Source organism: Periplaneta americana, chromosome 6, assembly GCF_040183065.1.
Source record: "Periplaneta americana isolate PAMFEO1 chromosome 6, P.americana_PAMFEO1_priV1, whole genome shotgun sequence".
NCBI lineage: Eukaryota > Metazoa > Arthropoda > Insecta > Blattodea > Blattidae > Periplaneta > Periplaneta americana.
Window position 1 is genome coordinate 104201419 of NC_091122.1, and position 12421 is coordinate 104213839.

Consider the following 12421-nt stretch of genomic DNA (forward strand, 5'->3'; position numbering starts at 1 on the left):
TTTGCAGCTGAAGCTGAATATTGGAAGGTGACAGAAGAAGGAGTGTCTGCGGTTCTATCTGACATTTGTCTAGAATCATTTACTAATGTTCGAGAAAACATAAAGCAGCTGTTTGAAGACTACAGCATGTGAAGGAGAGTTCACAACTCAATGAGGACACGAGGTATGACTGTGCTTCTTGATGATTTTTAATAATATATGATTGTAGCGAATTTGATGTAATAATATATATCTCTCATTTAACTTGTTTTCTGCCTACTTATTTAATGTGTACTTCTACATGCATTAGATTTGTTCTTTGGATTTAAGAACAACAAAAATCATCATTTTACATACGTATGGAATACTGTGAATATATTTTCTCCTTATTTTCCTTGCGTCTCTCTATTAGAAATTTAATCTCACTAACCGCATTTTGATGAAATTCTTGTTAAAGAAAGGTGAAAATATTTTTTTTTTCCAAATGGTGGGTATTTGATTTTGCTTGTTTATCCAAGTGTCCCGCTCTAGGAGTGACATGCTATACCTGTAGATCATTTTGCCACTGTGACATTGCCTTTAGTGCACCATGGGAGACAAAGTACATAGCACCAGATGTTGGTGGTGATGTTGATGATGATGATGATGTTGATGATGATGATGATGATGTTGATGATGATGATAATTAATGAAGTAGTGGTGAAATGCTGGTATGGGAAGTGGGAGTATCCAAGAAAACCTATCCCCAAGAACTGCCAGGTGAAAATGTTTAAAAGGCCATCAGTGTAGCTCAGTTGACTTTGACTAAGCCACTTGCCTGCAGATGCGGAGTTGCGCTCGGGCGCGGGTTCGATTTTTGCTTGATTTGATTACCTGGTTGAGTTTTTCCCGAGGTTTTCCCCACCATCAGGCAAATGTCAGACAATACTCGGCCTCATCTCGCTGTCACCAATTCCATCAATGCTAAGTAACCTTGTAGTTGATACAGCATCGTTAAATGACCAAGTAAAAAGAAGTCTGAAAGAGTAAAAATTTTAAAAAGCTTTAGTCAGTTCCTTTTATTAAATATAGTGATGCTTCAGAAGTTTTTTTTTATTTTAATAGAAATATAATTGCGTTTCTTTTTAAACATCCTAACATGCTAAATATTAGTTTTAGCATGTTCTCTGCCAGTCATTGTTTGTGTATCTATCATCCCATGTGTTCGTCTGACTGTTCAGTCAGTTATCAAAGGGTCAAATTTGGGTATGCTTCAGTAACAGTAGGTTCTCCCACCTCTCCTCAAAGTATGTTTGTGAGCAGACATAATGCTACACAGAAATGTTAAAGAATCATAGACATTAGGAAATTATACAACTTTTTCTGGTAATCTACATTTTAGTAATGTATAAAAATAACCTCCAAGCTTCTTAAGTTTTAAATTTTAATAAAAGTTTTTCGTTGCTAGCTCATCAGAATTATAACTTATATTTCAATTTCATTGCTAATACAGTATTTTATATATTTTTATGTGTGAACTTCAGTCTATAAAATTTTAAGCAATTGAGAGACTCAGGCTAAGTTGGTAACAAAATTAAATGATTAAAAAGAATAGGATAACTTCTTATAATTCATTCTAATTCATCATCTCACCCTCATTCATTAAAAACCATATTTTAAATTGTAGGGAAATGCATGAGTACATTGTGTTTGCATGATTAGTATGATTTCGAATTAAAAAGATCTTACCAATTTTTTCCTTATTTTAAGTATTGTATACCTAATTTATATTATCATGTTCAAAACTGAATTGTAATTGTTTCTTCCTGAAATTATTTGTGAAAATGAGTTGTAATAACAGTGCCATTTTAAAGTTCTACAAAGGATTTGCAAGCAAGATGAATAACATTGAAGTTTCTACTGTGAAACATTCAGTGTGCATTTCGAAAATAAAATACTCCTGTAAAACATGCAATATACTTATTGCAATTAATCTGTATCATACTTATAAACTCAGTGTACGAGCTCATGAGTTGGCCAGTGTCAGGAATGTCATTTATCAGTGTCATTTTGGAGATCAGCAACCTCAAATTGTAGGTCTGGTCATATCTTCAGAATGGGAGTGTTAAAGGATTTGCAAACAGAAATCATTTTCCATTTGTTTAAAATTCCAAACCTTCTATCTCTAAATTCTGAAAGTAATTTTTCCAGGATGTGGTAGTATGTATCTATTCTTGAATCAGAAACATTTGAAAGTGACTTCAGACAAGAAAAATGATGAAACCCATTTTCTTTCATTTGCACTTCTCAAACATTTATCATCATGGAAAAGATTTCACTGTGTCATACATGTCAACTATATTCTGATCACGTCCTAGAAATAGGCAGTTTAGTTTATTCAGCTGTTCAGAAATATACGAACAAGCCACTGCTGACAATATAAACTCTAGAGAAAGGGGTTCAGCGCAGAGATGGGTGTTGTCACATGAAACTTACATCAGAGTTCAGGCGCTGTTTCAGGAAACACAGTTTTGTGATGCCTGTTATACTGTACCTTCAGAATTGCTTTTACTGACTTAAGTGATAATTTGTTTCTTTCTTCTGTTCATTGAACATTCATCAAAGAAAATACATTGGCATTATGCCCAGGTGCAGAGAAACAAAATTCTACAATTTTCAGCAATTGTGATTACTGTTCACAGAAAAGTAGCTGTGAAAAAAATTTAACCAGATTTTGTGTGATAGTATATAGTGGGTGTCCCATAAAGAACGCAGTTTTTAAATTGGGCGCCTCTGTTGGTTTGTTAGATTCCCAGACCTAAAATTTAACCAACTGTCATCTGTTTGTATTGTTAATTGTCATTTGTTTGCATTGTTATCAGCTAAAATGGAGCAATACAAGAAGGATTAATGCATCCAGATTCTGAAAGTGCATTTTAAGTACAGTAAGTGTTACGCAGAGACCGTTCAAAGACTTTGTGTAATTTTTGGTAGGCGAAATGCACCTAATGTGTCAACAGTGCAAAGACTGGCAAGGAAATTTGAAGATGGAGGATCGACAGAGAACATCAAATCACCTGGACATCCTCTTTCTCGTCGATCAGTAGAGAATGTCATCTTCGTCAGACAGAGTATTGCTACAAGCACAATGAAGTCTATTCGCTGCCTTTCTCAACAATTAGCCATTTCGAGAAGCAGTTTGCAGTGAATTTTAACAAAAGATCTGCATATGTCCTTTTAAGGTCCAACTAACACAAGAGCTGAAGCTGATGGACCATTTGAAGCGTCAGACATATACTGATTGGATATTGAGAAAACAAGAATTGGATAGTGATTTTCAAAAGAAAATAATCTTCACTGATGAGGCACACTTCCAGCTTAATGGTCGTGTGAATAAACAAAATTGTCGGATTTGGGGGACAGAGAATCCTTGCATGATCTGTGAGAAGTCACTGTATCCAGAACGAGTCACTGTTTGATGTGATTATGGGCTGGCAGACTAATTGGGCTATACTTTTTTGAAGACGTGACTGGAAACAGTGACAGTGAATGGTGACCGTTATCGTAACATGATAACACAGTTTTTATGGCCGCAATTGCAAGAATTGAATGTGGAAGATACGTGGTTCCAACACGATGGGGCAACCAGCCACACTGCCATTGAAACAATAAGATTGGTGAGAGAAAGATTCCCTGCTCGTCTCATCTGTTACAACAGCGATCAGAATTGACCACCGAGATTCTGTGATTTGACACCATGGGACTATTTTTTGTAGAGGTGTGTTAAATCTGTGTTTATGTGAACATTCCACGAACCATCCCCAACTCAAAGCAGAAATTAGACGTATCATTGACGAAATTCAGCTGGAACTTTGCTCTAGAGTGTAGAGTCATCAGAAATTTTGTCCTCAGAGTGAATGTTTGCAGATGAAACCATGGATGTCATTTGCCTGATATTTTGTTTCATGCTTAATCACAGTCTTTTCAAATAAATGATTTATTATTAAATTAAAAATTGCGTTCTTTATGGGACATCCTTATTTAGAACTTTCTTCTTTGTTGTCCAATAGAAAAGATTTCAATTTGATACCTGGTCAAAAAGAAGGATCTCGTTCAGTTCGCAAGATGTATTATCTTGCATCCACATGAGTGTTATTTCGACATTATCCCACAAATGATTGCAGTTTTCCAGATTTCTGTATAATTGCATTCAGAATCTCAGACTTCCGTCTTTTCAGCCTGGACTTTTTCCTTAAACTGTAAAATTGCAGACTGTCCGCGAAATCCATGGTGTATGGCAATCCTATTTGCAACAGAACAGTAAATCCAAAAAGATATGGGACGTGTTCTTAAAGTAAGTTCCAAAAGGGTGTAGTAAGTAAATGGGAAGATATTTACAAACCATTTTTGTTGCATTGTATTCCCCACATTTCAATTACTTCTCAACATAATCTCCACCATTATTGAGGCATTTATCGAGTCGTGGCACAAGTCTTTCTATCCCCTCATTGTAGAATCACCCTCCTGTGATGCGAACCACTCCCTCACTGCTGTTTTCACTTCATCGTCACCATCAAAACGTTGACCACCGAAGAACTTCGTGATCTGCAGGAAGAGATGAAAGTCACTTGGAGCCAAATCCGGGCTGTAGGGGGGATGGTCAATTTGTTCCCAGCCAAATTTCGAGATGAGATTTTGGGTGTCACGAGCTGTGTGTGGCCGAGCGTTGTCATGAAGCAACACGACTCTGTCAGTCAGCATCCCACGTCTCTTGTTCTCAATTGCGCGATGGAGCTTCTTCAAGGTCTGACAATAGGTTTCTCTATTAATGGTTTCATTCCGAGGCAAGAATTCGATGAGTAGGACTCCTTTTCTGTCCCAAAAAACAGTGCACATGATCTTGCGTGTTGACATGGTTTGTTTGAATTTCTTTTTCCTTGGCGATGGAGTGTGCCTCCATTCCATGGATTGCTGCTTTGATTCAGGTGTCATGTGAGACACCCAAGTCTCGTCACCTGTCACAATATGGTCAAGAAACTCATTGCATTGCTCATTGTAACGTTTGAGAAACTCAGTGCACTGGAAGCTTGTTTGGTTTTGTGTTCCTTGGTGAACATCTTGGTACCCATTGTGAGCACAATTTTCGATATCGTAATCGATCTGTCACAATTTTGTAGAGAACAGTCCGCGACATTTGTGGAAAATTCAAGAAAAGCGAAAAAATTGTGAACCTCCTGTCCTCATGAATTTTTTCATCGACAGCATGCACCAAATCGTCATTGATCAAAGATGGCCGACCGGTACTCTGCTCGTCATGCACAGAGACGCGGCCCTCGTTGAATTTCTTAACCCATCTCCTGACCATTCCATCACTAATGGCATCATCACCATACACCTCACAAAGTTGATGATGAATGTCAGCTGGTTTGATGTTTCTCTAATTCAAGAAACGGATAACAGACCACATCTCGCAGTCGGCGGGGTGCTCAATCACTTTAAACATTTCAACTGATCACAACTAACCACACACACGGACTGAAGCTCTGAAACTGCATGCACAGCTTGCCTGAGGACTGAAGAAGAAAACATGTATGCGCAAAATAACGATTGCAGCGATGCGATGGCTATAATTGAAAACGGAACTTACTTTAAGAACATGCCTCGTACATCAGAACATTTTGGTTTCTTCACTGTGTTTACTAAAGATGAGCATTTGAATTTTTTCATTAAGACTCACCCGTGACACACACTGTGGATTATTGTAAGAAATAAGGGGAGTGACTGGAGAAGTGAGGAAATCTGGTCTTCTCACTTTCTCAATTTCACACTTTATGACTATTATATCTGCAGGGAAAATCTTGCTCCAAGCTTTTCAACATTATTCGAAATGGTCTGCCAACTCTGCTCTACTGTACTTCTTTGTAGTCGACATTCAGGACATGTTTAATGAAAAAACTGGTAAGATTTTCACAGATAAATTTGAAGGCCATAACTGTAGAAAAAAACAACTGGTGCACCACATTTTATTACTTTGGCTTTTGTTATATTATGTAACAAGTTACCAACATTAAGAAAATGTTCCCTTTCCATATAAGTAAAATGAAACTGATTTTTGTTATGTGCCTTTCTTATAATGTATATTCGCATTTTGGAAGAGTACATGTCTTGAAATTTCTTTTTATATTTTTCAATAAATCCAAAGTCTCTATCTGAAGGCAGATTGGGTATGTCCAGATATGAGGAAAAAATGCTGAATGCTCTTTAGCCGCTTTTCTTTTATTAACTGATGACCATGGGCAACAATTGTCCAATTTTTTTATTTTGTCCACAACAATTATCCGTGAATACTGTGAGCTCTTCTACTTCAGGGTTTGTTTAGAAACTGAGAAATTAAGACTGAAAAAATGTAAAAAAGAATTATATTGGTCTACATAAATTACATTATTTTCATTTAGTTACATTAATTTTTCGTCCCGTGCCGTGACGTCGTGGTTTAAGGCGTCCTGCCTAGGACTTGTGTTACAGAATACGCGTTAGTTCGAGTCCCTATGGGGGAAGAAATTTTCTCATGAAACTTCGACCAGAGTATGGGACCGGTGCCCACACAGCATTGTGATGCAGTTGGGGAGCTACGATAGGCAGCGAAAATCCAGTTTCGCAAACCAGCTATAACGGCTGGGGGATCACCATGCTAACCACATGATATCTCCATACTGGTTGGATGATCGTCCACCTCTGCTTCGGCATGTGGACGTGAGGCCAGCAGCTGGCTGGTCAGTCTTGGCCCTTCAGGGCTGTAGCACCATGGATTTTTACATTAATTTTTCACAGTTTATTTTTCTTCTTATAAGAATTGAAAATTTTTTGTACAAGAAAGTGACAAGCCACAAATTAATATTAATAGTAAGCTTACCTCATTACATGATGATGATTCTGCTTCTGATGGAATAAAATCTTTGTCCATATAATGGTCATCAAATTGTGAACTTCCATTTTCAATTTCACTATTAAGATCAGCATTATTATCAAAAGTTTCCTTCTAAACAACAGTCTTTGTCTATTGGGTTCTACTATCTTCTTGTGACGTATTATGTTCTATCACAGAAACTGATAAATATAATCTATTGGGCAATACAAGAACTTACTGACTGGTAATGCCATGTGTTGAGGAATCATGACATTGTTTTCACAGATTGTATGGGAAATTTCCCTCCACATTTTAATACAAATACCTCACTTTAAGTAAAAGTGTGACTTGTCTTGTTATTGCTCCAAGCCCTTCAAATATTGTTTAAATTTAAGATATAATGTATATATATTTCGGTATGTTTTAACGTTTGCATCTCTTGAATATTATGATTTGTGTAGATTTTGAAATATTTTGAGTACTCTGTAATAAAGGAAGCATAAAATTTGAATCTACATTGTACATCTTTCATGCTTGCTGACTTACGACTTTGTTTTTAGTCTACACATATTCTTTGTCTTGGCAAGTGCAGTGAAGTGTTAAGGTGTTAGCAATTGTATTAATACGACGAAAACATAAATCCATTAAACAATTTAGTGTGTAATCTTTTGGAGATACTGTTCTCTCATTATTCTACAGAAGATAAACGAGATATCTTAAACTGTGACAAACCAACACCTCACATTAATGAAACGAGAATGCGGATGCTTTAGCAAAGAAGGGCAGCACTGCTACTTACAGACCTGTTACTAAATCTATGTATTACTCTGTGAAGAGATTTATTAAATCTACATACTTAGACTTCAACAAACAAAATTTGATAACTCAATCCCAAGGGAAAAAATGGAACTCCCTGCATCAAAATCCACAGTTAATTCCCGATTTACCACGAAAATCGTCTGTAGCTGCATTTAGATTGGCAACAGGCCATGATTGTTTGGCCAAACACCTGCATAGAATTGGAATATATCAGTCTCCTAACTGCCCATTGTGCAACTCAAACCAAGAAATGGATTCGGAACACCTCAAAATCTGTGCTTCAGTGGCTGGTCATGATAATATCTTTGAAAAATATTGGAGTGCAAGAGGTCAAATGACTTTATTGTCAAACGCCTGGCATTAGAAAACAACAACAACATTAATATAACTGTGAAAAAAAGTGAAGTAGTGGTTGGTCATACAATATTCAGTTTCTGGATTTGTAGTATACCATTAGTATACCATTTACGACTGTTTATGTGGAAGTCACTGTAACGAGAAATTATACTGCTGGCCTTGTCTTCTTCTGGGAAACAAGAAACTCACTTGGAGTTTTGCAACTTCAAAAATGTCAGTTGCAGTCTTAACAGCCATGCAGATTCAGCTGAACACATTAAATGTATTTTACAATTAAAAGTGCTGCAGAAGAACATGAACACCATTGCGGATACACTGAAGGAAGGTGCCAGATTATATGTAAGTCAGTTTAATCATCATAATCAATCTTCTTAATGTATCCAGCTGTTTGCTGACAACATAAAGTCCACTGTAGTCTATTCAGCTTTTGTTTTTCATGAGAAATGTGGAGTATTTTGATTGGTGTTCATTATAGATGCCTGTTGCTAGTAGCCAGAGTTGGGGTGTAGTCAATACATACTGCAGGGCTGTGTCTTCTGCAACTGGTACTGATGATTTTAATTTACTACTTTTGTGGTTTATGGATGGACAGTTTAGAAGAATGTGTTCCAGATCTTCATCATGATTATTAAACCACAGACAAGTAGGATTATCAGAAAGTGAAATCGGTATAGGTACAATTGTGTGACAATGTGACTATTCTGGCTCTTGTTAAAAATGTTTGAACGTGTCTGGGCAAGTTTTTGTACATTTCCAGGTCATTTGGTTTCTTTTGTACGGACTGTAAAATTTTTCCTTTGTCAGAAGAGAGCCAATTGTTGAGCCATAGGTTTATGAAATGAGATTTTTACGGAAGCAAAAGCACAGGACAGAGATATCACTTGAAGAGATCTTGGTTGCAATTATGTTGCCTGTTTTGCAATATTATCGAATTTCTTGTTTCCAGGTATACCACAATGACTAGGTATCCGTACGTACAAATGGCTTTTAAGGGACCTGGAAGTTTATTGCCGCCCTCACATAAGCCCGCCATTGGTCCCTATCCTGTGCAAGACTAATTCAGTCTCTATCATTCATATCCCACTTCCTTCAAACCCATTTTAATATTATCCTCATCTACGTCTCGGCCTCCCTCCAGCCTTCCAACTAACACATTATAAGCATTTCTGGATTTGCCCATACGTGCCACATGCCCTGCCCATCTCAAACGTCTGGTTTTAATGTTCCTAATTATGTCAGGTGAAGAATACAAAGCGTGCAGTTCTGCGTTGTGTAACTTTCTCCATTCTCCTGTAACTTCATCCCTCTTAGCCCCAAATATTTTCCTAAGAACCTTATTCTCAAACACCCTTAATCTCTGTTCTTCTCTCAAAGTGAGAGTCCAAGTTTCACAACCATACAGAACAACCGGTAATATAACTGTTTTACAAATTCTAACTTTAAGATTTTTTGACAGCAGATTAGATGACAAAATCATACACTTTGTCTTTTTGGGATTTACTTCCAAACCTATCGCTTTACTTGCATCAAGTAAAATTTCCATATTTTCCCTAATCGTTTGTGGATTTTCTTCTAACATATTCACGTCATCCGCACAGACAAGAAGCTGATGTAACCCGTTCAATTCCAAACCTTCTGTGTTATCCTGAACTTTCCTAATGGCATATTCTGGAGCAAAGTTAAAAAGTAAAGGTGATAGTGCATCTCCTTGCTTTAGCCCGCATTGAATTGGAAAAGTATCAGATAGAAACTGGCCTATACGGACTCTGCTGTAAGTTTCACTGAGACACATTTTAATTAATCAAACTAATTTCTTGGGAATACCAAATTCATTAAGAATATTATATAAAACTCCTCTCTTAACTGAGTCATATGCGTTTTTGAAATTGAAATGTTATTTCCTTTTAGAGTGTTTTTAGTTTACTTAGTTGTTTCTGAATTGTAATAATTTTATGTGCATATAGGTTTGGTACATATTTAATTTTATTGAATATAACTCCCTTGGAGTCGGTAAGTATGTAAATAGATTTTTCAGAAATTTGAGCAATACACTGAAGATCAGCATGAATAGCTAGCAATTCTGTGTCAAGACTGGAAGAGGATGAACATGGTATGGAGTAACTTTCTTGATATTTTGGAATGTAATACTCTGCTTCTGATGTCCCATTATTAGGATTTAGAGATTCATCAGTATAAATTTGAAGGTGATCCTTATATGTGCTGCAGAGTAATTCCGTGGCATCTAACTTAAGAATGAATGGAGGATCATTTTTGAAATGAATTCCTGGAATTTGTATGCTATGTTTTGGAATTACCCATTTCCATGGAGGAATTTCGTTCACAACTGGAGTTTTAACAATGAGTGTGTCTGTGATATAGATTGGTATTTCTTCTTTGTTTATTTTATAGAAATTACACAGGATATTATCTGACAGTTTGAATATTTTTAGATCCATTTGTAATACATAGTGTCTGATTGGTTGAATATTACACTCAATTTCTAGGACAACAGTTGATGTAGTTTTTGGTACTCCTAGGCATGATCTTAAGGCTGAGTTTTGAAGAACATAAATTTTTTATAGAGGAATTGCTGATGCTCCTCCCCATATTTCACATCCATAGGTCAATTTTGGTCGTATATAAGCATTATAAAACACGCATTGTCGTGATATCTGATCCCCATTCCTTATTTGTTGTGATCTTCAAGAGATTTAATCATTGTAGGCACTGTGAAGCAACATTGGTTAAATGTGTTTTCCATAAAAGTTTTTCATCAAAAAGTAATCCTAGGATCTTTGGAGTTGGATTGTACTGAATTTCTTGATTATTCAAATAAATGTGAGGTTTATAGTCACTTTAATTTAATGAAAACATACATTTAAATAGATGGTAATGCACACCGTAATTGATGCGGTAGGGCCTATTGTTTCTAGACAAGCGGGAGTTGGCATTTCGCAGTCATGATAAGAGTATTTCATCTCAGAACAGGGGGAATTTCAAAGAATTATTGGCCCTCCTCATTTCGAAAAGTCTTCTGGGAATTATAAATCACTATGAAAAAATTAGGCCTGTTTTCTCTGGATAATCTAAAACGATTCAAAATGAAATAATTGATTGCATTTCTTAATGCATCAATGAATATGTAAGAGATGAAAAGTTGAGTACATAATTATTATTCAATTTAAAACAAGGTTGGAACTTTAATAGGGCAACTATTTATTTATTACTCATACAAAAGTGAAACTTCTACAGTCCTTCAGTATAGTCACCAACATTGTCAACAACTCGTTGCCAGCAATGTGGAAGTCATATCTCTGTAGCAGTGCCTCTTCTCTTGATGTTTCTGAAGGAGCGATTTACTGCCTGCAGAATCTCGGGAACAGTGCGGAATCGAATGCCACAAAGTGGTTCCTTCATCTTTGGGATCAAGTCATCACAGGGGCTTAAGTCCGATGAATGTGGTGAATGGAAAAGCACTTCCCAACCCCAGCGATATTACAGATGAGCTACAAGGTGTGCCACTTGCACCTGAGCATTATCCTGCAAAATGATGGCAGAGTTCTGCAAAGAGTGTTGCTGCTTCTTTCACAATGCTGGTCTCAGGTTATGCTCCAAAAAATGACGGAAATATTGTGCATCAACAGTCTGTCTTTGCAGTATGGTATGTGTTAGGATGACGCCATCACATTTGTACACAAGAATCACTATAACTTTCACATTGGTAGGGATATGACGAACTTTTGTTTTGCGTGGTAACCCGTAATGACCCCACTCATTGTATTTGTGCTTAAGTTGAGTTTCGTACGATCTGGCCCATATCCCATGAAGCACAATCCACCATGATGCAGTTGTCCTCATTCTCAGGTGATTCTTTAGAATATGCAGCACAGTCGTATGCGATAATTCTATCGCTTCTTAACTTACGTTTTGTATGAAGTTGATCTGTGTCTAACAGCACATCGGTAAATTGCACAAGATCACCTTCTTGCCACAGCACATGCGCTTTGAGTTGGAAGGGAAAGTTCATTTACTATAGGTAGGTTAGACATAGACTAACATATGGTACAAGTGAGAATAATTAATTTCGTCTCGTTTTGCTTCCACAGCAGTGTTGCCAGTATTAAAGTTCCAACCCACATATAATAGAAAATTCCGTAATTTCATAGAAACAATGGAAACTATGATGTCATCCCCTCTGGGTGTGTGAGCGTGACGTAAGTTATTACGTGTAAGATGGCGTTATTATGTTTGATGGGTCGATAGATGGAATTGAAATTATTCTTCCATTGTGTGTGAAGACTTGTGTAGATTGTGGAGCGAAGTGTAAGATAAAAGATTTGAAAGCAATCTAAGAAACAATTTTATCCCTATGGATTTATT

General features: G+C 36.7%; 1 protein-coding gene across 5 annotated transcripts in view; it reads left to right on the top strand.

Moving 5' to 3' along the window:
• The window catches only part of LOC138701601 (GDP-D-glucose phosphorylase 1), a 114530-nt gene that overhangs the window by 28691 nt on the left and 73418 nt on the right, over nucleotides 1-12421 (top strand). For 3 of the 5 annotated variants that reach the window (XR_011332628.1, XM_069828660.1, XM_069828659.1), the window contains exon 7: nucleotides 8-163. Coding sequence is in view for 4 of the 5 variants with exons in the window: in XM_069828660.1 (XP_069684761.1) it covers nucleotides 8-132 (125 nt within the window). In the remaining variant the exon portion in view is untranslated. The other 2 variants (XM_069828658.1, XM_069828661.1) reach the window with 2 other exon arrangements.